Raw genomic sequence first — 26,174 nt, 5'->3', positions numbered from 1 at the left:
TGTCACGCCCAACCGGCCTCTGCTTGGGACGGAAGCCGTGAGCCGGCCGGCCCCACGGCCGCCTGGGTTTCTGCTCCGGCACCGCACCGTGCTCCGTGCTCGTTGCCACCGGTGGGAGGGCCCGCGTGTAGAAAAGTGTGTTTTAGTTTATCTTCAGTAGGGGAACGTCAGTGGCACGTTCGGTACGGAATCTTACTGGGAGCCCTCGTCCCTTTCCGTCGCCGGTTTACCTCGCGGCGCTTGGAGCCTGTCTGCAGGTGTGTCGATTCCCTTTCTTGGCCATTTTTTGAATATTTAGCTGGTGGAGGTGCTTTTTTATTGTAGTTTCCCAAGTGTTTTCTCCGGAAGAATTTCCTCAGCGCTACTCTTTGATCTCTGAGCCCAGACCGGGTCGATCCAGGAGGTCGCTGACCCCACAGAGACCTGGGGGAGAGGGCCACTGGCGCGTGCCTCCCCCGTCCTCCCAGCCACCCTGCAGACGCGCGCACACCAACCTGCTAGGTAGTGACAGCTACTTTGGTACTTGTTCCAGGTCAGGGGACGTCGGAATCTTACCGTGAAATGAAAGTGCTACGTGCAACTTTCTGTCACTTTGAGAGGAAGGAAAGGGAGCCTCTGAGCCTTCGATCCGGCTCCTCGGCGGTAGGAAGTGGCAAAGGCCAGAGCAGCCCGGCACTTGAGAGCTGGTGAGCCCCACAGGGAGGCAGGTGCCACGCTCGGGCGCTCACACTCCACCTCCGCTCCTCTTCCCCAATTCCTGGTTCTGGGCAAGCACGGCGGGCCGGAGGCTGCGGGGTTTAGGGGTCGGAAACTGAGCGGCCGGGAAGCGAGCGTGCGTGACCGTGCCCGTGTACGGCGGTGTTCCTGCCCAGCACGTGGCCGAGGCTGGAGAGACCTTCCCGCGCACCCGGCTGCTGGGGGCCCCAGGTGGTCTCGGCAGCTTTGCGCCAGGCCACACGGGGACGTCCTGGGCAGAGTGTGCCCCTGATAGGAGGGATACCCTGGTGTCAGAAGATGCCTGTTGCCGCGTGTGCCCCTTTCTCCTGGAACACCCACGTGCCCAGAGCGGGCCTCAGAGCCCCGTTGTCGGGCGGCAGGAGACATGCCTCTGGAGAGCGGGCACGCTGCCTCCGGGGACACTGGTCTTGGGCTGCTGCTCCGTGAGCTCGAGGCGGAGGCTCTGAGAGTCCCACGTGGGCTTGGCCGGGTCTCGTCAGGTGCGCTGCCCTCAAACGGATCTGGGTTCGCCATCGGGAGCGGGGAGCAGAGACGGTGAAAGGGGGAGACGTGTGACGATCGTGCTGCACACGCAGGTTTCAGAGAGTGTCACGGGCTGCAAGGCGGTGGCTGAGGTCTCCGAAGGGAGGGAGGGAGGGTGATGCTCCTGGGAGACTCTGAAGTAAATCTTTGGAGAGAATCCCGGGCGGCTTCCCCAAACCTGGAGCTGCTTGTGATAGAAGGGGCTCTTGTCTCTGCCGCTGACATGTGCGACTGCTTTTGTTTTCTGGTGGTCCTTGTCCTTTTGAGATAATTCAGGGGGGACTGCTGTTCAGCGTCGTTCTGGTTTCCGTAGAAATTGGTACGCGTTAGAGACTTGGGTGGCCTGCTTTTTGTGCATTCGTTCTCGGATTTATCAGGAACGTTCAGTTGAGTAACCGAAGGTCTCTCGTATCAGTTCATTAGTGGCTTATCTGCCAGTACTTACTTCAAATACAGTTAGGTTCTAGGAATTGTGAAATCTGCCTCAGGTCCCCTGGCAGGATTCTGTACCCTCAGCAGGCAGCTGTCTTACTCAGTTCAGTAAACGAAGGTCCCAGTAAATAAGACTGACCAACATGAGCTTCCTCCGCTGTGACCACCCACACCGTGTCCTGATGCCCCCATGCTCACCTGTGCACTCAGAGGCCACTGTAGTTGTATTTTTTTAGTCCACTAGAGGGGGCTCTTCAGACAGCCTGTCATCAGCATGGACAGGTGCTCCGCAGCCAGGGTGTCCCAAGGTGGGGGTCCATCAAAGGCGCTCTGTCTGGGCCCAGACACAATCTCCAGCCCCCAGCAGCCCCGGTCCCCTTCATTCTGTCCCCCATTTTGTCCTGCCGGAGCTCCACTCAAGTCACCCAAGAGGCACAGCTCGCCGGTGACAAAGTGCTCTAGGTCCTGCAGGGCCCGCCCCTGGGCTTTTGTCCTTGTCATGCACCAGACATCATGCTGGCATTTCAGACCAGCATCCTTGCAAACCAGGGTCTGAGACAGAATCTTCCGGTGACTGGTTCCAGACGGTCCTAAAACCACAGCAGCGCCCCTCAGCCACGGCCTCCCTTTCGCAGTTTTGGTCCCACCGCACTCCAGACACAGCATCAGAAAGTCAGCGGCAGCCTGATGGCACGTCGCACGCCCCTGTCATTTACCTCCCCCACGTGACCACGAGAGAAGGAAGGGAGGGGAAGCTACGAGAGACGCCGCGTTCAGACAGCTGTTCTCACAGCGTGTCACCACACTCGTCATGTCTTACCGTTAGTTTCTGTTAACCTCTTCCCTGTGCCTGACTCGTGGACGAGCCGTGTCGTAAACGCACGTGTAGGGTTCAGGCGTCCCCGGGGGGTTTGCACTGTACCTGCTCGGATGAGGGAGGGACTGCTGTACGCGCATGTCTAGCATGCCCCTTTCTGTTTCCAGTCAAGTCCTCGCCCAGTGGTTATACTTTGTGTATCGTGGTTTACCCAGCGCTTTCTGCCAAAGCTCGGTGACCTCGCCGTGTGCTGTGGTTCAGACTGACGTGCTGGGCGCGCCCGCCCACGTGTTCATGCCGTGGCAGCAATTCTGTGTCGTGCATAAGACGGCGAGCCTTACTTTCTGGTACGGAAGCCATGGTTTTGTGGAACGTGTAGGTTTGTTTCTGATGAGCACGCGCGGTGGGCTCACACCTTTCCTGCCTGTACACAGTGGTCCTTTTCTTGAGAGGAAGTGAGGCCTCGGGCATGGGTGTGCTGGTGTCTGGGGCGTTAAAGGGGGCCCATCCGGGCTAACCGGAGTGTCCCCGGGAGCCACGTGACCCTGAGAGTCCACGAGATGCGTGCACCCTGGTGTCCATCCATGTGAACGGTCTCACCCGTGTTATTGGCGGAGGAGTCACACGATGCTGGGGCGCTGCCGGGTGGTGACCTCAGCCTGAGGCCGCACACCAGCACGTTCCCCCTCTGCTTCGATGCTTCGCTCGGTGCGGGACTCGGGCATCAGGAGCGGCTTCCCACCCGATGGCAGGTCTGCCCCATCTGGCAGCAAGTACGTATTCTGAATAAAATAGGCACGTTGTCCATTGGCTTCAAAATGTTGAGATGAAGCAGCTTTATTCCAGAAGCTCCTCAGGACCCCAGCTTTGGGGGCACACGCAGGTGTGGCTGTGACACGGTTTTAGTTGTGGTCGTGGTCAGTCAGTAATACACTCGTGTTTTGTCCAAAGCAGGACCCACAGGGTTAATGGAGCTCTGTGCTCTGCCTGTAAGTCCTCCCAGGGCGTCGCGCCCCCGCGGGAGTCTGCATCACAGCCTTGGGTTTCCATAGGCGAGCTTTAGTCACGTGTGTGTTCGTTTTTTTTTTTTTTTTTTTTTTAACATTTATTTATTTTTGGGAGACAGAGACGGAGAATGAGTGGGGGAGGGGCAGAGAGAGAGGGAAACAAAGAATCCAAAGCCGGCTCCAGGCTCCCAGCTGTCGGCACAGAGCCTGACGTGGGGCCTGAACCCACAAACCGTAAGATCATGACTTGGGCCGAAGTTGGACGCTTAACCAGCTGAGCCACCCAGGCGCCCCACATGTGTGTTCATTTTAAGCAAACACACAAGGGAAGTGCAGAATGGAGGTCTCACTGTCCGTTCCGAGGCTGATGAGCAGTTTTTATGGTGGGATGTGTGGGCTGTGGCTCCAAAGTAGAAAAGTTCCATCCTTCAAGTTAAAATGTACAACAACTTATTTTTGAAAGTTAAAAGTTCAGTATCCTATTAAAACAAAATTAGTTTAGAGTCAGATAAGTAAACAAAGCGTTTGCCATATGTAATCAAAGGACCGGTCCGTGATGCCTCAGCACACGTCTGAGAAGCACAGGGAACACTGTGTGGGGAGGAAGAACAAACCAGCGCTGGCCCAGGTGGGTGAACCCCTGCCTCCCACCCCAGCCTCCCTGGCCCCCTGTGAGGTCTGCAGCTAAGGTCCACAGACAGGAACAGCAGGGCCCTGGGGGCACCCAGCCAGCTCAGCCAGGAGAGCATGCGGCTCTTGATCTCAGGGTCGTGAGTTCGAGTCCCTCGTTGGGCCTAGGGCTCACTTAAAAAAAAAAAAAAAAAAAAAAAAAGAATTCCTTAGAGAGAGGGAGGGAAGAAGTTGGTTCATGGAAGTCAGCACCATGCAGCAGGGAAGGCCAAGCGATGCTAGTGGGGGTTTTGAGCATTTTTTTCTCCTGTGTCCCCGGCTCTGGCCCTCATTTTGGAGGGATGTACATCTCTCCCCCAGGCTTTGCTCTGGGTCAGCCCCTGTCATGGAGCTGTATTGCCACTCTGGGGTAGGCACCCAAAACACAGAGGGTCTGGGGACAGGAGCCTGTGGCCCAAAGCATATGGAGGCTCCCTTCCCTGCCTCTTAGCCCCATGGGTCACCCCAGCCACACCATATTGGGCAACGGCTCAGGGTGCTCTGAGAGAAGGGCCCCCCCAGTCTGTACAGGAGCCGACCCGGGCCCCAGGCTCACCTCCAGGAGCACAGACACGGAACACACCCTGATAGACCTGGGAAAGACAGCGTGCACGGAAGCTGAGGCGGAACTTTCTGTCTTATCCACTCTGATCAGGCTAAACCTGCTACAGTGCACATGTGTGTTCCCAAAGGCGGTAAGAGGGTGCAGTATTGGAGCGTCCGGGGCACAGTCTGAGTGAGCAGCAGCAGGCACCCACACAAGCCAGCCCGGACGTCGGGCTCTGGAGACCAGCACCTTAAGGCATCTCAGTGGTCATGCTCCCTGGGGAGAAGGGAGCAGCCTTGGAGCGAATGCAAAACGACGAACGACGGTGGGAAATTCAGAACTGGAAAATACACTCTCTGTACACTTGTCCCCGAAATTGGCAGGAGACAGTGCTGGTAGGAGGAGGAAAGGGCCCACGATCAGGGCTGCAGCTGCCACCTGAGGCAGCGGTCGGAGCCGCGGGCACATCTGGTTGGCATCAGAGCTTCACTCAGCGTGCGTGTGGGCCGTCCGAGTCCCACAGAGGGGGAAGAGACGGGCGCGAGACAAGATTCTTGGAGGAACGGTGCCCGAAAACCTCCAGGCTTTGGTGAAAGGCATAAATTTACTAGTTTCTGATGCTGTAAACTGGCTGGCCCGTCCTCGGATTTCCTGAAAGCGGAGTCACGTGGTACACCTGTGTCTGCTCCCTGCTCCCTTCTCCCCGGGGCCACGGCAAGCCGCGTGGGAAAGGCCGCGTTTGAGAAGGGCCCCGCGGACTGCGTCTGGAGAGGAAGCCCAGGGCAGGGCGTGTGGTGGGATTTGGTTTTTGTTGGCCAGAGATTACTCTGAGAGTTACTTGAGGCTAGTCACGCGAGGCCAGTCCCGGGCGCGGTTGAGCCGAGTCGTGTGAGTCTGATCCGGGGTGTCTGATCCCGGGTGTCGTGCGCGCGCTCTGTTAGCAGTAAGTTCTTGCAGAGGTTTAGCTGCTTGTTTTCACGACAGCCTGGGTCTTTTCCTCTGTGCAGCCCTTTGGGCGGCGAGGCTCGCCTTACGAGTGCACAGCCTGGGCAGCCTCACGGTCACCGCTGAGCGTGATCAGGCACAGAGGTGGGGCAGGGGCAGAGACACCTCGGTAACTTTTGCCAAGTGACCTTTCTGTTCACACGCTTCCGTTTGGAGCAGGTACTCGTGGACCCATTAACATAGGTATGAGATTCAGGGATCTCCGTGGGCAAGCAGGCTTCCCAGAGTGTTTCAGCAAAAAAACCACTGTGAGCGAATTCCTCGTGCCTTAACGTGGGGTCCTGTTGCGTTCTAGGAAGCAGCAGCTCTGTAACTAATGTCACAAACTTCCCAGGGATCTTGAGATAATTAACAAATACTGAGCTTTAGAAACAACACCTGAGGTTGAAGACAATAACGTGAAGATAGCTTTTTAATACTAGGATAGTGTGGACACACATCCCGATTTATTTCTCGTGTCCCAGACTGTCCTGTACGCTCCATGAGGTCAGTCTGGGAACAGGCACGCCACACCGAGGCCACGGAGAAGGAGCTGTGGCCGGCGGCCGCGTGCCCGGCTCCCGGGCCGCTGCAGCCCAGAGAACGGCAGGCTTTGTCCAGGCCTGGGCAGGCTGGGGCAGAGCACGTGGGTTTGGGCAGCGCTGCCTCTGTCCCCTTTTCTCTGCGTCATCCTGCGGGAAAGTAAAGCTTCATGTGTCTAAACACCATTTCAGTTTCATTAAGAGAGAAGGTCGCCTGTTGGAGTGACTGGGAAGCTTGCGCCTGCGGCCGAGCAGAGATGTGCACCTGTGTGGCTGGTACCTCGTCCGGTCATTTAGAGTAGTCCGTTCATATGTGTTTCTGCACACGCGTCTCCTTCCATCCGACTCGCGACTATCCCGAGTCACCAGGACGCACGGTTGTCCACCCCAGTCCCAGCCAGCGCGTACAACACGGTCACTTTCGCATGGCCCACAGGGGATTGTCCGGGGGTGTCGGGTCCCTGTCTCTGCGAGTTCCGCCCCGGAGCGAGCAGGAGGGGTAGAGGCACGTGCGGGACCCATGCTTGTTTTGCAGGGTCCCCACTCCTGGTGGGCTGGGCCGCCCACCTTTCCAGGCGTCTGTTCTCCCACACCGTCCCCCTCAGCTGCCTTAGGTCTCCTCAGCTCCTCGTGAGTCCGCGTCTTCGGGTGAGTGATGGGAACGGTTTCCAGGGTGTTTGATGTGATCCGTGTGGGCCTTTTGTTTGAGAGACTTCGGTAGTTAATTTACCATAAAATGAGGTTTTTGTCTTTACACGCTTGTTTTTCAAGTCGTTCTTAAGATTCTGAAATATGTATTCTGGCAACTTTTAAATAGTATATATAAAGTAAGTGGTTCGTTGCGGATTACTGGTTTTCAAAAAGTGCGTAGTTCCCTTTTTATGAGAGAAAGCCCTGGAAAGGTGTCCATTGTTCTGAAGCAGATACATCTATATGAGTAAAACAGAACGAGGGAAAGCAAGTCGAAGCATGGTTAGAGTGCGACCAGATTCTGACCTGTGTCCACAATTCCAGCTTGGCCGTGCAGGACGTTTCTGAACCTTCCAAACACCTGGCAGAGCGGGCACGCGCGTTGGTTGGCCGTCTGCCACGCTGGAGGAGCGAGGAGACTTCTTCCCGGCCTGCGGCGCTGCTGACGCTTTATGGGTCACTTCGCGGCCTCCGAGGCAGCGACTGTACTTTGGTGGTCAGACATAAAATACCCGATTTTTTAAGTTCCTGTCTTTCTCTTGAAAAGGTATGACGCAAAGTCAAAGGCCTGAAATATTTTCAGAGGAAAATTTAATACCAACAATTTGAATAGACTCGTGCATCAACAAAGAGTACGTACAGCCAAGTGAATATAGCGGTGACGCCCGAACGTAGCTGCTTAGAATTAGTTTTGTGCTTTCTGCTAAATGCCTTTAGCTCAAACCCCGTGTGTCACCTCCAAGGACCTTGCAGTGAATAACCTGTTGATAAAGCTGTTGCTTTGTTTAGTTAGCTGTTGCTACACTGTTTCTGTATTTGATTGAGTCCCGGGACCTGCACGTGAGCTCCTTGGGAGTGAGCGACCAACGGATCGCGGGTCTGGGGTTGAAGCTGCTCCATGTCGGAACGTTCCCTCTGTCGGTCACAGGCTTTGTCCCTCGGTGTCCCCGCGGCCTTACGGTCCGTGCAGAGCAGCTCACGGCCCCGTGGGGGTGCCCGCTGCCTGGGAGGGGAGGTGTAAGCAGCCCCGTCCCCGAACGGGACTGGCGGGGGGCAGGAGGGCAGGCCCTTGACCCTTTTTGTAAGGAGAGGCTGCAGTTGTCCGGCCTTGCCGGGAGGTTCCTCGGGGCGCCACCCAGTTGTTGGTGGGAAAAATCAAAGTTTTCGTGAGTTAAATACGTCTCACCACTCGCCTTTCCTTGGAAAGGAATATTCTTTCCTGGAATAAGCTGAAAACCTGGTGTTTCTGAATTAATGCATTTTTTAAAATTTAACATTTAAGTTGCCATTACATCCCTGTAGTTCCAAGTTCACAAAGTCTAAAAGCTGCCGTGAGAGCACCATCAGGGTTCCCACAGACCCCACTTTCCCCTTGGCTGTGGCCAGTGCCAGGTTCCTGCGGCAGGTGGGCTGGCCGTTGGGGAAACGGCGCCCCACCCCACACCCAGTGGCTCTTGTCCTACCCGCCGGCCCATGCTAAGCTGTTGAGACTCGTCCAGGAAAGCACAGCACTCCTCTGCTCTTGCCCAGATGTGTGGGGGCCACACTGAGTGGCTCCGACACTGCCTGGACCCGCACACCCACGCCCCTCAGACGCCAGGCATGAGGGGGAGGTCCCGGGTTGTCACCCATACTTGTGACCGACCGGCTGCGAATTGGGGTTCCATCATTTGCTAGGGCAGCTCCGGAAGTCAGGGACACTCTTGCTTACGCCGAGTGGCTTACCGTGTCATAAAGGATGTGACAGGACACGGGAACGGCCAGATGAAGGGCCACACGGGGTGAGGTCCCAGCGGATCCTGAGCGTAGGATCTTCTGTCCCCGTGGAGTTGGGAGCGGGCCACCCTGCCGGGACGTGGGTGCGTTCGCCAACCCAGGAGCTCCCCGCACCCCGCACTTTGGGGATCTTTGTGGAGGAGACGTGATGGGTCATGAAATCAGTCTCCAGCCCCCTCCCCTCCCTGAGGACGGGTGTGGGGCTGCAGGCCCCAGGCGTCTGCTCTGGCTGGGCTCTGGTGACCAGCCCCATCCAGAAGCCCACCTGCAGTTGCCTCATTAGGAAAAAGGATGATGCTGTCAGCCATCAGGTTGAGGGGGCTTAGGGGCTCTGTCAGGAACCAGGGACAGAGACCAATAAGCATCTCCTCCTGTTGTACCCACTTTAAGCAGCTTTAAAGATCAGATAAGGGGCGCCTGGGGGCTCAGTCAGGTAAAGCGTCCGACTCTCCATTTTAGCTCGGGTCATGATCTCACGGTTCGTGGTTTCGAGCCCCACGTTGGGCTCTGTGCTGACAGCACGGAGCCTGCTTGGGATCCTCTCTCTCCGTACCTCTCTGTCCTTCCCCTGCACACGCACTGGAACTCTCTTGCTTTCTCTCTCAATATAAATAAGTAACCTTAAAAAAAATACTTTCAGGTGAATGAAAATAAAAACCAACAAAACATACCAAAGATCAGATAAACTTGTTAAATACTGATCCAGTTCAAGGTCATAAAAATGTTACTATGTTGGCTTACAGGATTTCTGACATCATTGCTTTTTCTGAGTAAAGTTTCTACACGTGGACTCTGTTACTCAGGTATTTTGGGGGGGAAAACATCTTCAGCTCTGAGTCATGGTACTGAGGGCTGAGCGACGCATAGTGTTAGTATGGTCGTCTCCAAACTCCACTTCGTGCCTTTTTAAGTAAGTCGATGTTACCATCTTGACACAGTCTGGCACTTCTCAGGCATTCGTCCGGGTGTTCAGGACGTCACAGAGGCGTTGCCTCAGAGCTTCGGAGCCTGGGAGTGGAGTCCAGAAACGTCTGCCTGCTGGGCTCGGCTGCTGTGACCGCGAATGGGTCTGTGAAAGGCTGGCTGTGCTGCCCGTGGGCTGTGCGACCCCCCAGCCCACCCGACGGGGGGGCCGTACAATTTCTCCATCACATATTAACTTAGAACCAAGAAAAAGAACAGTATCAGTTGCGCCGGTGAAGCATCGCTTTTTGAGAAAACAGCGTTCCAAGAGCGGAATTGGAGGCGGGTGCTCGGAAACCCAGAGGAATCGGCACGACGCATGACGTGTCTGCAGTGGCCGTATGCTGTCTCCTTTTCCTTCCCTTCTTCTCTCCTGTCCACCTGATTTTTACCTCCTCCGGTGTCTTTGCTGAAAGACAAAGATGGATCTGAGAGATCTCAGTGGATCTGAGAGAAAGGCACGGAGACCAAGGTCAGACAGGTGGAAAGCAGGACCCAGTCTAGAACCCCATCTTCTGTCTCCAGGCTCCCCCGAATCTGGCGTCACTGCTCCTTCTGCCATTCGACGGCTGTTAGGAGGCAACTTCCATCCCCTCGGTGGGCGTCCCTGGGGGCCCGGCACTCGGGTTGCTGGGCAGCCGACCTCCCCCAGGCTGCAGGGGAGCAGGGAGCGCTGACCCTGGGCCATGGCCATTAGTTCTCGTCACCCTCACGTGGCACGTCCGTGAATGGTTAAATGTGAGGTCTGTGGGAGAAAACAAGAGCCCTGGAGCAGGCAGGGGGACAAGCACCCTCTGTTGAGCCTCTGGGGACGCAGCTGGGCCCCACTGGCGGCAGCCGCCGTCCCCCTCCCCAGACTCCAGAGTGCCTCCTGGAAAGCAGTCGAGTGCGGCTTCCTGATCATGAGCATTTTAACAGAAAGCTTTGATTTCTTCACCACAGCGTTCGTTAGCGCACTGGAGAGAGAATCCTGTTAGAGTCTTGCCGCTGAGAAGTGACTGTCGGGCTGTCCGCATGTCCCGCCCCAGGGTCACACTAGGGGTCCTGGGATCCCAGGAGGGCCCCCCGGCTAGAGGAACGGCCTGGGCCTTCTCTGCTTTCTTGGCCCACCTCACGTCCCACCTGCAGAGGTCCGGGCTGTCACCCATCTCGGGCTCGGCCCGGCACGCTCCTAGACTCACAGCTATGCCCAAGGCGAGCGCACGTGGTCGGGACCAGATGGGGCCGCGCCGCCCTGCTGTGGGGGTCGGGTCGTAGGCGTCGGGTGTGTGCCCTGACTCTCCCCCTTTGCCAGGTGGATGACATCCTAGGAGAGGGCAGTGATGACAGCGACAGCGAGAAGAGGAGGCCGGAGGAGGAGGGGCCGCGGGAGCGGCCACTGCCCCGGGAGCCCCGGGCCACGCTCGAGGCCGCAGCATCCAGCGAGAGGAGCACAGCAGACGGCCGGGGGCCCAGGTGAGGCGGGGCGGGTGAGGGCCCGGTGAGGGGGGCAGGTGAGGGCCGGCCCAGGCGAGGTCTGCAGGCGCGATGCGGTAACGTGACAGATTCTTCAGGCTTTAGCATTTCAGAATGTTATGTTGACGGTGACGCGAATTTTTATCACAGTCTTTATTGTTTCAGTTGCTACTCACGGAGACCTGGGTCTTTCCCCTGTGTAAGTGTAAGTGGTAAGACGTCCGCCTGCCTGACCCGGGCAGCCCCGCCGCGGAGGGCAGGACGACGCCATGGCCAGCACGTTTTGACGCAGTTGGTGATTTTTCACGTGCCCGGCTGTGTTATGGCGCGGGTGGCCTGACCGTGCCTACTGGTGGTGGCTCAGTGTCCACGTGACTGCGTCTTGTGCCGGACCAAAGAGCGCGCCAGGATTCTACGTCTTTCCTGAAGCACCTTTCTGTCTCGCTTGGATTTGATCATCACGTCATGTTCTCTCGGCTCAGTTTCCTTCCTTTTTGCCTTTTTCTAAGTATTCTCCCCGCCGCGGCTCAACTCGGTCTGCCCGGAGCCAGAACCACTGTGCCGAGCGCCCCGAGCCTCCCCTTCGGGCCCTGCTGCCTGCTGGGGACTGTCGTCTCCGCCTCCGGAGAGGCCTTCACCGTTCCCGGCTCCAGCGTCTTCTTTGCTCTCTTACTTCGGTGGACTAGATGCATCTTCCAGGAGCTTCGTGGACCAGGGTGCGTGGGAGGCCAACGAATTTGGCACATCGGGAGATGCCTTCCTCGCTCCGTCCACACTTGCTTGACCGCGGGGCGGGCGCTCCGTAGCCCGGGGAGGGAGTCGTGTCCCTCAGAGTCCAGACGGCTTTGCCCCGGGTCTGCCTGCTGCTGCGCGAGCCTCTCTCCCCTGCTGACGGGCGTCTCCGTCCCGCCCCTCGTGTGCGGGAGTGTTGGGCACCACCCGTGCGAGCAGACGGCTGCTCGTGCCAGGCCGGGGTTCCTCGCAGGGCCTGACCCCGCCGTCGTGAGAAGCGAGTAGACACGCGTCCCAGGTATCAGGTTTAAGAACCGCGTCTGGAGCCTCCTGTGAGCCATGCGACCGTGGGCGAGTCCTTGAACCTCCCCGTGTCTTCATTTTCCCCTTTGAAATGGGGCCGTTGGCAGGCCGGCACAGCCTGTGCACGTAGCTGCACATAACAGCCCCCCTCCCTTGCTTGTGTGGGGGCTCTTTTCTTTATAAGCCACCTGGTCTGACCCGAAGACGTTCTGTAGGTGAGTAAGTGCTTTTGAAGAGAGTTTGGTGTACTGGAGCCAGTCCACTTAGAAGACAGGATCGGGCCAGAAATCCTAGCAGCACACGGAGGGGACGTAGAGATGCGTTGTCCGTGTGTCGGAATTTTATTCGGAGAAGGTCCGTGCGTCCGCAGCTGTGCTACGGGGCCGTCCTGCTGGTCCCACGGCAGACCTTTCCAGCCACGTTGAAATGCTGTCCGGTCGTCTTAGGACACAACTTTGATGAGAAGCACGATGCTTGTGCTGAGCTGTGTCGCCTTCTCCATGCAGAGGTCCCGCTGGGGTTTCCGAGGAGCCGACCTTCCGCGCACTCTGAGTCCCTCTGTGGTGGTGCCGGCTGATGCCAAGGGTGGTGATGGCTTCTCAGAGATGGGGAGCGCGCTCTGGTTGAGCTTGTTTTCTCTGTCACGTAGGAAATAATTCAGAGCAGTTTTCACAAAGACCCAGAAAGGCCTGGCTGGAGCCCGCAGGAAGGAGCCTGTGCTCGTGGGGCAGTGGACGCAGGCGCTGGGCAGGCCGAGAGTGCACATCTGCTCCGGTGTGCCCAGAAACAAGAGGCACCGGGGCTTGCTGGAAAGAGCCTTTGCTTTGATGTGGTTTTGGGGGCTGGCCGTCTGGACGGGACCGCGGAGCAGTGCGGTTCTGGTCCCGAGGGGCTGGGTGTCCTGTGTCTCGGCGGTCAGCCCTGTGCAGGCAGAGGAAGCCCGGCGTCCAGCCCGTCCTGTGGACAGCGTCCACGCAGGAGGTGCCGACATGGCCACAGGAGCTTGAGGTCCTCAGGTGTGTGGTGGTGGGTGCCGCGGGCCGAGCAGGACCAGACGCGCGGCTGAGCCCCCGGTGGGCGCCAGGCGTCCTGGGAGCCCGGCCCCCGAGCGTCCGGAGAGCTGGGGAATAAGTCAGAGTCTCTCACTTCCCGCAGCGCTTTCTTCCACTTGCCACCCAGACGGCAACCGCTCTGCCCCAGAGAGCCGTCGGCCGGCCCCCCCCACCCCGGCCTGTCCCTGATTCTTTGGAACTTGGACGTGTGGCTGTCGGAAAAGCTTCAGTGTTTCCAGACGTGCCTCACGGCTCTGACCCTTCACTGGGGTCGGACGGACGGGGCGCGTGGCGGGTCCCAATCAGCTGCCGCGGGGGACTCGGGCGTGGGGGCCTCGTTCTTTCTTTGCCAGGGAAGTTGGCGAGTGTGGTTTTCTGGCCGTATTTTACTCTCGTTTAATGGTACTAGAGGTGGAGTGAAGTTTTTTTAAGTTTTTACATGATGGTATTTTTATTTGAAGTTAAAACGCTTTGGGTTTTTCTGTGTTGTGTTTTGCACGTGGGAGGCCTTTGTTTCATGATTTCCCCGCGTGTGATGGCAGTGATGCAGGTCTGGCTCCCACAGGAAGGTCTGCTCGGCATCGCCTCCTGCTGGTTCCACGAGGCCAAGCGGCGCCACGGATCTTCTTGTCCCTTGAACCTGAAAGCCAGTTTTACTGGAAGGAGAAGGGTGGTAATTTTTACTTGTCTACCAAGAAATGATTCGTTCTTTTTTCAGATCAGCGACATCGGATGCCGTTTTATTCACAGTGCTTGTGGGGTACGCTCGCTCCTTGAGGTCAGTCTCTGAGACGAAAAAGTCAAGTATATGTTTGAAAAGCATTTGCTCAAATGAGTTACCTTCAAATTGTTCGCGACACTGTACAGATGCATCATTGTCCCCACCGCTTGGTGAGGCGGCTGGCACGGGCACGGTGGCCCGGGTCTCCCACTGGGACCTCCGCGGCGCTCTGTGCTCGCATTCAGCAGAGGCGACTTAGAACTCGATGTAAGACTCTACGTCCATCGCTTCTGGAGTTGGCAGACACGCGAAAAGGACAGTATTTCTGCCAAACCAGTTATTAATTGGTTAACGGCCAAAGAACATAGCATAACGTGGTCGGTAACTCTCACATTACAGAAATCCACGGCTGACGGCTAATCGCTGACACACGTCCCGGGCTCACACCGCCCAGTCCCGCTGGCTCTCTCCCCCTTCCCAGCCTGCGCTGCAGACGTACGGACAGCTGGGGGGGCTCTCCCCACAGTCTGGGCAGGTCTCGTCCTTCCAGAAGGTTCCCCCAGTCTCACTGCCGCGTCGGGACGGACGGCACTAAAATGCTCTGGGGCACTGGCACACGTGAAAGGTGCTTGTGGTGTCGGTGGCCCCGGGCGGGGTCCCCTTCAGCCCCGGGCAGGCGTGTGGCCGGGACAGAAGTCTGGGGCGTTGCTGACCCGAGGACGTCCTGTCCTGTGGAAGCTAGTGGGGCATCTCCCCCGTGTGGCCAGCAGTGGCTCTGGCACCTGGGGTGTAATTTAGGATGTGCACCCCCTCTGTTCCCTGTAGTCGGGTCGTGGCCCTGCCCCCTGACCTCGCTCTAAGAGCCACCTCCCCTGTATCTCGTACGTGGTTTTGTCTCCTGCTGTTTCACACGAAGCTGGAGTGAACACCACGTGTGCCGGTCGTGCTTGTGTGTGCGTGTGCTCCTCACGTGCGTTTCTAGGCCGGCACTTGGTGGCCTCGTGCCTCCGTGGAAGGCCGAATGGTTTTCCATGAGAGCAGGTGATGACGCTCATTTTCTGTGGCACGGTGTTTGGTGGCAGCTAACGGCCAACACGACAGGTGAATGTTGGTGTCGCCATGGCTTCATTTTAACATGCTTTTCTCTTCTAACGGGCTGTGCCCTGGGCCTCAGAGGAAAACGAGCTCACCAGTCACCAGGCCGCAGCAACTGCCCTGGCCCGAGAGGCGGGACCCGGCCGCTTCCACTCAAGGGAAGACGCCCAGGAGTGCGGCCCGACGTCCGAGCTCACAGAGCAACTCCCGACGGCCACCCCAGGCGCGCTCCGGGCCGGAGGAGCCATGCGGGAAGACGAGAGCTAGTACAGGGACAGTGCTGAGAAGGGCAGCGAGGAAGAAAATGTGCTCCGGGGGTCCGTCCGAACCACGGAAGAGAGAACGAGCAGGGGAGCGCGCGCTCAGAGACGCGGGGCCCCAGTTAGCGCGCCGACCTTCGCACAGCAGGAGCCGTCGGAGCGCGGAGGGGAGGGGCAGGGGCAGAAAACCTCCCAGATCGGATAGAAGACGTTCTAACACGTCCCGAAATCTTGACGGACTCCAAGCAGGCTCAGCACAGAGAGCCACACCCAGACGCATCACGGTGGAAGCGCGCAAGGCAGACGAGGGCGCCGCGGGCCCGGCAGCCGCTTCTCATCAGACACTGCACAGGCCCCAGGCCCCCGGGCAGCACGCTGCCACGCGGGAGAGAAGGCTGTCAGCCAGGCGGAGCTGTGGCGCAAACGAAGCTCAGAGAAGACGTCCCGGCCGAGAACTGAGAGAACTCGCTGCCCTCGCGGGAAACTCCGAAGGGAGCTCCTCGGTCACGGAGCCGATGACCCGGACAGAGCTGAGAACCCACGTCCACGCGGACAGCAGCGAGCCCCGTGGGGGTGAGCGGGTGATAGGCAGGCAGGAAGAATTCTGAGTTCTGTCCTTTCTTCACCGAGTGGAGAGAAAAAGCAGTTGCGTGAGGCAGCGTGGACGCAACCGTCGGGCCCGTGGTGTGGAGAAGCGCGATGCTTGCCGGCGCCCACGCCGAGGCCGTGGGAACGAGAGGCTTCGGGAGACGTGGCAAGCGGGCGGGCCAGCGCGACGTGCTGTGAGCCTCTCCCCTCAGCCGCTCCGCAGGACACAAAGGGACGGAAGGTAGCGACCGTGGCCGCGTGCGGCACACGTAGGTGGACCGTGCGTGACAGCGCAGGAAGGAAGCACGGGTTCTGAGCTGGGCGGCGAGTCTGCACCGGCATGCGACCAGGGAAACCGCCGTCGGTTGTGAGGGCGTGACGCGGGGTCCGGGCGGGGAAGGGTGTCCGAGGGGACGGCCCCCATCCTGGGGCGTCACGTGGGGTGTGCTGGTTTCGTGCAGAGGAGGCAGGAAGGAAGGAGCAGGATCAGAAGTGCACGAGGGCCGGGGTGAACATGCGCGTAACCAGCATGAGTGGGTCGTGTGACCCGTGACCCGAGAACAGATGGTGACCCGTTTGTCGGTCACGGGGAGGACTTCTTCCTCAGGGCCCTGCACAGTGTGGGGTCACAGTGAGCGCCCGTGAGCCCACCCGTCTGCCGACGGCGGTGCCGGTGAGGCTGCACGAGGACGTGAGGACGTGGACGGGGAGGTGACGAAGAGGGGCACCGGCGGCCGTCCTGCCCTTCCCTGCGAGGTGTTAGAAGTCGTCTCGTTACATGTAACTTCGCGTCAGTCGTCAGGCTTTCCAAAACCAGTCACAGCGAAGGGGATCCAAACGCTTGTGCTTTGGGGACCGTCCCTCCCCCGCCCTGACACCTGCGTGTTGACTGCCGACCACGGGTCCCTGAAGGCACGTGTGCTGAAGCCGCTGCCTGCGTGGGCCGTCCCGCGAGGGCGCTTGTCGGAAAGCGGGGGCTCCCGTAGGTCTCGAGACGCTTGTGGAAATTCACCTCCGACTGGCGTTCGGTGACAGGAGCCTGCCTGTCCGTCGGGAAAGCAGCACAGCCTTCCTGCCGCCCGTCAGGCTGGGGCACCCGGAGCCCCGAGCCCACCTCTTGTTCACCTGCGTTTGGGGAGCGTGCTCCATGCAGGATTGTGGCAAAACCACCGAATCAAGTCAAATATGCTGTGTTTTAACCTTGCCCGTCTGTCAGAGTGAGAGGCCTCGATTTTGTTCCGGGCCCTTCCGTGTCCTGGTCGCACAGAGCAGGGCTTCTTGTGCTCATCCGTGTCCAGGACTCACTGAGGACACGCTTCATGCCCCAGCCGCCACTCCCGTCATCTACTCGATAAGCCTGGTTGCCGGGTAACCGGGTTACTCCGGGTTATGTACTCACTCGCGCTCGCTAAGCCTGGCTTCCCTGAGCGAGACACCTGTCCTGCCCAGGATAGGTGAGTCCTGCTGCCGGGCCAGGTGGAGCCAGCACCTTGGGGGCCGCCGCCGCTGTGACGGCACGAAGCGCGCGGTGGGGGTTGGCTGCCCCCCCCCCCGCGGCCCAGGCAAGGCCCGAGCCCGTGGGTCAGGTGACCCGGTTGCCTGTGTCCCCACTCACGGCGAGGAGCGGGTTCCCTGCAGTTGTGTCTGAGGCGCCGGCCGCTGCTGGCGTCTGTCCTCAGAGGTGAGCAGGCTCCCACTGTGCCCACTGGTGCCCACGCTTGCTTCGCGCCGTGCACGTGTTCGGTCCGCCTTGCGCGTCACCGTTCTGCAGGATGCAGACCGGGCTGTCCCGCACCCGCACACACAGGAGAAAGGCTTGTTAGTCGAGACGGTGACCTCGCCGCGTGCAGCCCTGTGGCTTCTTTCTGCCGGGAAACCAAGCGGGCTTAACCGGTGAGCTGAAAAGTACATGCCCTGTGGGCACCGTTTGGGGGTCCTTGGTCAGATGCCGGCGTGTGTTTACCTTGGTCCCTGAGACATCCGTGTCCGTAACTCGGCGCACTTGGGGCGCCAGTGGAACTGTGTGCTCGGAAGCTGCAGCGTCCGGGAGGAAGTTTGTTCCTGTTCGTGCTATTTCCCGCCTTGAGCGTGGGAGGGTTTTTTCCACCCTGAACGTGAGAGGGTTTCCAGCTCTCCGTTTTCTCCACGTTAAATCTGTTCGCATTTCTCCGCGGAACCGCACACGTGGCTGTAAAAACAACATAAACGTGTGTTGTGCTGAGGGGAGACGAAGCTTTGGTCGTTCACAGGCGTTTGTTAGCCGTGACCTGCAGGCCTGAGGTGCTTTTTAATTACTAAAATTTAATCGTGTATAAAAATTTATTCTCCGAATGTTACTTAACCAGGAGTAAGGGTTTTCTCTCTTCTCAGTCCGTCTCATGTTCTGCTTTGTCACAGGAAGGGTGAGACCAGCCTTAGCACACCGCACTGCCACCTGGGCACTGACCGTCTTTCCCTGGTCTTGAGCCACGCACTGGGCTCCGTGGGAACACCCCGCACGACCACCCGAGTGGGGCTCATCTGTGTTCTCTCGCTCCCTCTGTTAGTTCCCTGCAAGACGACCCTGTTGCGGGAGAGCCCTTGATCTGCAGGACGGGTGCACCGTGTCTCTGACGTACCCGGCACCTGCGTGGGGTCGTGTGTGGTCCAGCCCCGCAGGAATGTGGCTGTGCGGTCTCCTCGGCCACCGATGGGAGCGACAACACCCACCTCACGGATTTGGTGGAAAAGAGGGCTCGTGTCACCCCATGCCAGCACTCCGCGTCATCGGGAGGTGTCTGAGCACGAGGACGTTGCCGCAGTGAGCCTGTCCAGGTGTCCCAGGTGCAGGTCAGACGTTTCCACAAAAGATGTTGTCACACAGTATCGTTGTTGTAAGGTCGTTGTTGTAAGGTGGCTGCTCTGACGGCTCACTCCTGTCCTGCCCTGGTGCTGCTCTTGGGGGTGGGGGGGTCCCTCCTCTCCCCTCAGGCCCTGCCTGCAGGTGCTCCCCGCCTCTGCCTGGGGAGCCGAGCTTCTCCACGGTTCCCGGTCCCCCCTCCGCAGAGGGTCCGGCTGTTTCCTGAGCCTGGGGGCCTTCGTCCCCGCGGGCAGCAGCTGTCTCCTCTCTGTTTTTGCTTTTTGTGTCAAGCTGTCAAAGGGACAAAAGGGAACTTGGATGCGGGCCCGGCTCTGGGCCAAGAGCAGACCATTTGCATCAGGAGGCACGGGAGATGGCTCGCGCTCGTTGCTTGGGAAACCTTGCGGCGCGGGCCACAGAGCTGCTCTGACGGTGCTCACGGTTAGGTTGGGTGACGCGTCATCGTGCCGGGGGAGCTGCCGCTGGTGAGCGCGCCCTGGTGGGACACAGACTTCACCCCCCACCCCTCCTCTCACACTGCAGGCCTGGGGCCCAGCTGGGTGCCCGGGGGATGGGGCACAGCCAGCACCGTTCACCAGCAGCCGGGACGGGTGTTCCTATGCTGTAGGTCTGGGGGCCTGGGGAGTGCGGGCCGCACACGCATCGTGACCGCCCGGTGCGTCCCTGTGAGGCCTCGGGGCCCACCCACTCTTTTCCCCGGGCAGGGCTCATGGACGTTATTTCTGTCGGTGGTGTTCACATACAGTAGTATGGACAGTGCACACCCCTTTTTATGGGAATTAGGTGGCCACCTGACATTTTTACGGGCGGCGGTCTGTTTCATCTACGCCTACGTGTCATTTCTAAACACGTCTCTGTTTTTGTCACCACTCAGCAAAAGGACAGTCATCCCAGAGGCTTCAGAGTAATTGTGCTTAAAACAGCTTTTGTTTCAGGACATCTTACAAATCCAAAATTAACCCTTTGCTGAGCTACCTGTCTCCTCAGGCTCATGTCTGCCCTGGTTTGGGCCCAACCAGAGCTTCTGGCCCTACAGATGGGCGCCCGGCGCCAGCCACACAGCCCACGTGCTGCAGCCACGGACGCCGTCCCTGCTCCTCGGGGCTCCGGCCTCTCGTGTTCACTTTTGCAGCCTGAGCAGGCCCACCGATCACCTCAGTTACAGTCCCTGGTGTCTTTCTCAGGGCTTCTGTCCATTTTGAGTTTATTCGGTCAGTTGTGTTCTGATTTGGGAGCGTTTCTCTCCATTAGGTTACTTCCTGTGTTACCAGTTCGAAAGCGGGTTGTTTCGTAGGTCTTAGGTCACACGTGGCCTCGTCTCGCAGATCTTTTCTGACCTCGTGTGTGTGGCTCTGCTTGTGGTCTCTTCTGCCCAAACGAAGACTTTCTCGTCTCTACATCGTTTGGGGGGTTTCTTGTCTTCCTTCAAACTGCAGGTTTCCCTGAACATGGGCGTGTATATCCATATGTATTTCTGTGTACGTTTCTTCAAGTTTCCTTTTGACTAAACGGTGCTGCCACAGGTGTCCAGATGCAGGGTTCATCTCAACCCTGCCTCAGAAATGAACTCAGAGGCCGACTCACAACAGATTGCGAAGAAAACCTAAGTATTTGTGACCTCAGGTTACGTGGTCAGTTTTGTACTGATAGTCCTAAGACTTCTCACCATTCGGAGTGTGAGAAGCACAAATCTGTGCGGCACACGCCTGAGAAATAGTTGCCGTCCGCGCTACGTAAAGAGCTCTCGGGACCGAACGCTCCAACACACCAGCTCGTAAAACGGGGCAGGAGGTGGTCCACACCATTCGCCCCCAGAGAGAGCTGGGGGGCGTGAGCCGCTGCACATGGGGCCCCCAAACAGCCCCTTCTTCCGTGCGAATGGGAGCCGGGCATGAGGTCCGCGGGCGGGACCCCCTCAGCAGGCGTGGCCGCGGGCCCACCACGCGCCCGGCATCGCACCCGGGAAGGGCACCTCGTGGCTCCTGTGCCCGAGTGCATCCTGGTGCTGCCGGGCGTCCCACGCTCCGCCAACACCGTAACGGCCGGAGCGGAAAACAGCAGCCACGCACGCGCGTCCCCAGAACTGCAGCGGGCCAAGAGCCTTGAGGCCACGCCGCCCTCCAGGGGGCCGAGGGCAAAGGAGGCCTACGGCCTAGTGTTTGGGGTGATTTCCCTGAAGCATCCCTGTGCTCAGAAACCCTTTACACCGGTTTTGCTTGTATGTTTGCCAGAGATCCCCTAAGGGAGCAACCCTACGTCTTAATGGTCAGATGCTGATAAGAGAAACCCACTTTGCACTTCAGTGTTGAGCCCAGCTTGTTTTTTGTAACAGCGTAAATGTTTGTTTCCTTAGAAAATATTCAGCCGATGGGAAAACAATGGTCATTTAAACTTTGGACTGAACGGGTGGCACTGACAAAGTGCTCTGGTGGGTCGGGTGAGGGCACTGCCGCCCTGGCGGTCACGCACGCGGTAGAGCCTGGGGCGCGAGGGACAGTCCAGGGGCTGCTCTTTCTGGGTGTCCTTGCCGGCCTCCCGGCAGGCTCCCGGCGCCTTGTCTGCTGCAGGCACATCCTCCTCTTAGGTGGGACGGTGACCGATCAGCAACGTGTCTTTTGTTCCATCTGGTTTTGCTGGCGGTATTTCTCTTAAATAAATTGTACGCCTTTCCTTCCACCAGCACCGTGGTCTCCAATTTCCTGTACTTGTGTGGTTCTCTACGTTGTGTGTGTGCTGCATGTGCCTCAGTATATACACGCCTGTGTGCGGCTGCCGTGTGTGTGTGTGCGCACTCGCGTGTGTGCGCGCGCCAGAAAATCTTCAGGGCCTGCCTGTGTCCCCACCATCACAGCACAAGAGACAGGGGGGCTGACTCGTGAGGCCCAGGTGCCCCTGTGTGAGGGGAGACCCAGGGCGGGCGTGTGGTCAGGCCGCTTTTCCTCGGCTTGGGGACACCACTCGGGGCTAGCGGGCACCTCCTGGGGGAGTGCTGTGCCCACCGCGGGCCCCGTGCTGCGGAAATCTCACGGGCACAGTCTGGTCTGAGTCCGCCAACTCTGTCCCGAGGACGGAGGCAGCCGCCACCATCGTGGCGTCATTGGTCATCAGGGTAATTCCTCTTAAGCCGCCTAAAGAAAGTGGAGTTTTCGGGCCGGACCGGGTGACAGTCCCGTCTGGTCCCCTGGGATGTGCCTTGGCTTTCGTGTCTGCAGAATGGCATTAGTAGTTCCCACAGCCGACCCAGCCTCTCCAGTCGTGCTTTGCACATTTGTTCCCGTCTGGTTCTCCTTGGGGCCAATCAGAGGTGACAGTGTCTGGAGCTCTGGGGAGAAGGCGGTTTGCAAGGGCTCCCCTGGGGGAGGGCAGGGGCCGGACACGGACAGCAGGGGCATGCCCTCCAGGCCTCCCACCGGTCCGCACTCCTCTCCCCACGAGCCGTACGGTTATGGGCGCTCTGTCACCTCCTCCATGACTCCGTGACTATCGCTGCCGGGCCACCTCTGGATGCGGGGGCCTGGCGGCATGGGAACAGACAGAGCATGTCCCGGGCCTGCTGGCCCCGCGCGGTTTTGACCCCCGGCTCCAACTCCTCCTCGCACTGAAACTGTGACAGCGCTTTTGCATCGATGGCCCCACGGGACAGCGCCGCGCTGCGTGGGTGCGTCCCGAGGTGTGTGGGTGCTGATGCGCGTGTGTGTCCCGGTGTGCGTGTGCCTGCCCCTGCGAGCGTGTCACGGCATGCGCCTGTCTTGCAGGGGCCACAAGCGGAAGCTGCCCGAAGAGGACACCGGCAGTGCGTCCAGCGGGGAGTCCAGCGGGGAGGACGAGGAGGGCAGCAGCTCGGAGGCGGACGAGATGGCCGCGGCACTGGAGGCAGAGCTCAACGACCTCATGTGACCTGCGGGGTGCTCAACAGACGCACGCGTCTTGCTCCGGCCCCTGATGGCTCCCGGCCACGCGGGCCCTCGGATGGGGTCTCCTTTTCTCCAGAAAGACGTGTATATTTGCAGAGCTCCACTTACAGAAACACATAATTTTGCAGAAATAGGTGTTTTTAGAGGTTTTACTATGGAAAGTCTACTTTTCTAAGGGACAGTGTCCCGGGAGGCCGTGTGCCAAAGATGTTGCCACGCCCCTCGCAGCCTCTTGCGGGATGGGCAGGCAGGACTCGGGGTGGCGGGGGCGGGTCCGGGCCAGCGCACGGGGCCTTCCTCCTCCGGGACACGGGTGTAAAGTTTTTGTATATCTATTTCGCATTTGACCCACCGAGCAGATTTTTCTTTCATTTAATAAAACTCCTTTTTATAAGCTCGTTCTTGGTGCGATGACCACCCCGCCCGCCACCTGTAGGGCAGAGGACACTGCGTGTCGGGTCGCTCCGGGTATCTGGTCAGGCCTTGGAAGTCTGCACAGGAAAACAGACCACCTAACCTACCCGTCTAGGCCATTCCGTGGCTGCTAGTCAGGAGTTTCTGCCATTTAGGAGTTTTTCAAAAGCTTGTACCAAAGCATTAACAATGTAAAGGATCGTTGTTATTTATAGTTGCTAAGCTTCGTGAGCCTCGGATCTAAGCCCAGAAAACAAGGCAGCTCTGATCCTGGCTGACAAGCTGGAGAACAGCGTTCATCGTAGGATGTGCCCCCCGCCCCCTTTCCCTGACAGCTTGATTGTGCATCATCCCTGTCCCTTGGGTCACGGGGTCTGACCCACTGGCCCTGAGTTCATGCAGCTGTAGTTAAGAGCTGGTCCTGCACCCGGTGGCCTTGTCTTCAGGTTCTGTTGTCCAGAGACGTGTGGGCAGTAGCCTTGGTCCACGATGCCCACGGGGAGGTGCTGGCGGTTAATTCGTCTTCACGCTCCCTTTGAAAGGGCCCCTTAGCACCCTTGCTGCTGGCGCTGTCTGGGCTCGGGGCTGTGGGCGACCCAGGATGTGTTCACGGCACTGCGGCCGATGCCTCCTTCGGTCCTGTGGGGAAGGCAGGCTGACCTGGGACTGGGGCCAGCAGCGTTACGACAGGTGCTGCTTAAAGACGGCCTTGTTGAATTAGTGTCGGAAGTGAAAGATGTCCCTTCTCCAGTCCCGATCCGTAGCACAAGCCTTGAGTCCTCCCTGTTTCCTAGACTAACTACTGAATCAGAAGTAATGTGTCAGGTTATGCTGTGTGCTGTGCATGTGGACTTCAGCTGCAGGTGACAGAACCACGGCTCCGGTGGGTTTGTCTCATTACATCCCTCACTTGCCTGAGAAGCGATGAATGGAGCCTCAGGTATGGCCGGTTCTAGGTGTTCACTGCATACTCGGGCATGGTCCAGAACCTGAATCCTCCTCCTCCTCTCTACTGCTCGCACTCAGGAGGCCTGCGCACTGGGCGTGACGGTCAGACCCCATTCGTGCTTCTGGTGACAGGCAGAGGCTGGGTGGGGGTATCAGCACGGGTGCAGGACAGGGGCAGGCAGGCAGATGTCCAGGAATCAGAGCACCGTCATTGTCTTGTTCTCTTCAGCAAGGTAAGCGTAGGTACGTTTATAGCAGGTTACTATATAGAATAACCTGCTATAGAATAGCAGGTTACTGCTATTCTCCACAACAGCAGTAACCAAAGTTTCCAGGGCTGGGCTTGGAAGGCGAGGGCTGTCTCTGACGGCCCTGTTAGCACAGAAACGGAGACTGCGTAACCGGGAATCTGGTAAGTTTGAGATGTTTGAGATCTCCGTGAACACCCACGGTCTCTGAGGCCGTGGTTTCTAAAAGGGCTCAGTGCTAACTCACGGCATTGCTCACACCGAGTGGAAAGTGTGTCTGAGCCGAGGCTGTGGGGCCGTCCGTGGTCCTGGGCTGCTGGTTGCTGTCACACCTGGACGACACCTTGGTCTCTGCACACCCAGGAGGGTGGGTGACCAGCTGTGTCCATCTCAGCTGGCTGGGCCCCTCCCCGCGGGTCCTGGAGGGAGACCAGAAGACAGCTCCTCAGTGCTCAGAGGCCCCAGGGCCCCGAGTGCTCCGACGAGTGACAGGACAATGCCGGTGGTAGAATGTGAAGACCCAACACCCAGACCTGGTGTCCCCAGCAAAGAAGGGCCGAGGCCCTGGGAAAAGGAGACACCGGTCGGCGGGGGGGGACGATTGGAGGCCCAGTTGCGAGCTGACCTGAGCAGGAAAGACACGGAGGCTGACAAGTCATCCCGAAGACACGTCTTCACCTGCTGGGAAGGGTGTGCCAGGGGCCGTGATGCTGGTCAGGACTCCGGGCAGCCCCGGATGTCCTTGTTTTCTGCTGGGTGGTAGTTTTCTCTGGGCACTTGGACTTGATGTGACCGGTGGTGTTCCCCAGAGCGGGTGTCCGTGTGGGGACGTGCCCGTCTGCAGCGAGGCTCTGCTGTGGGGGACGCCTGGGGACCCGCTCGGCCCACGGCCTGGGGGGGTTGGGGGCGGCCAGGCAGGAGCAGGGCCTGCGGTGCCCTCTGTGGGGCCTCCCAGCCCCACCCACGGTGGTCTGCTCCCCATCATCTGGCCTCTGGTGGTCTTGTCACTGTTAACGATGCATTTGTGCCCCAGATGAAGAGAAAATACGTCTTTAAACTGAGGACTCAAATCCTCCTCCCTCCAGGCACATGAGTGGTCAGGCAGCTGTCCTGGTCGGGCCTTCTCTTCAGAGGGGCAGTGGGGCCGCCAGTCACCCCTGCCCTCTGGCTCCCTCATCCAAGCACACGCGTCTCGGGGGAATCCCAGCAGCCAAGTCAACCACATAGTTGCTTCAAATGCTGCTCTTGGGGCACCGGGGGGCTCAGTCAGTTGAGTGTCCAACTCTTGATTTTGGCTCAGGTCATGATCTGGTAATCTGTGGGTTCGGGCTCTGCGCTGACGGAGCGGACCCTGCTTGATATCCTCCCTCCCTCTCTCTGCCCCTCCCCTGCCCTCTCTCAGAAACAAATAAACATTAAGGGAAAAAAAATGTTTCGTGGGGCTCTTGCAGAGCCGGGCCGGGCGGTGGGAGGGCGGGCTGGGGCTGCAGAGGAGCACCGAGTGCACTCTGGTCGGGAACACACGGACACGAGCCTTCCGTGCTCCAGGTGAACCCTCTCCAAGAGGTTTTAGGAGATGCGAGCCTGCCTCCCCGAACATCGCATTTGGGAACTCGGATCCACGATGCGGCCGTGAGGACGTCCCTAAGCAGGAGCTGGAAGGGAGAACTCCTTAGGTCCCCAGAAGTCTGCACGAGTAGATGATAAATTTTAGCCTTTTGTTTTCAAACTTTCAAAAATCTGTAACAGTGGAAATTAATGAAATTTTTATTTCTTGGGAACCAGTGTTGAAATTTTGCGTAAATATGAGTGGATCTCCTGTCCCATCTGAATTTCTCATGTTTAGAAAACAACCGTGAGCCTCCCCGTGTGCAGGCCAGCTCCCCCTGGAGGCATA

At 58.7% G+C, this 26,174-nt stretch overlaps 1 protein-coding gene across 4 annotated transcripts in view; it reads left to right on the top strand.

Annotated features, from left to right (window-relative positions):
• The window catches only part of CTDP1 (CTD phosphatase subunit 1), a 57,359-nt gene extending 34,294 nt beyond the window's left edge, over positions 1 to 23,065 (top strand). Inside the window, exons 12-14 of one of the 4 annotated variants that reach the window (XM_058691749.1) lie at positions 10,982 to 11,142; positions 13,948 to 14,007; positions 22,509 to 22,780. In XM_058691749.1, coding sequence (XP_058547732.1) covers positions 10,982 to 11,142; positions 13,948 to 14,007; positions 22,509 to 22,650 — 363 coding nt within the window. In that variant the 3' untranslated portion in view covers positions 22,651 to 22,780. Of the gene's footprint in view, positions 1 to 10,981; positions 11,143 to 13,947; positions 14,008 to 18,290; positions 18,699 to 22,508 lie in introns of those variants that run through there. The other 3 variants (XM_058691750.1, XM_058691752.1, XM_058691751.1) reach the window with 3 other exon arrangements.
• The last annotated feature ends 3,109 nt before the right edge of the window (positions 23,066 to 26,174 follow it).

This window comes from Neofelis nebulosa, chromosome 11 (assembly GCF_028018385.1).
Source record: "Neofelis nebulosa isolate mNeoNeb1 chromosome 11, mNeoNeb1.pri, whole genome shotgun sequence".
Classification (NCBI taxonomy): domain Eukaryota; kingdom Metazoa; phylum Chordata; class Mammalia; order Carnivora; family Felidae; genus Neofelis; species Neofelis nebulosa.
Note: the sequence above shows the minus strand (reverse complement) of the source record. Positions and strands in the feature narration are given on the sequence as shown.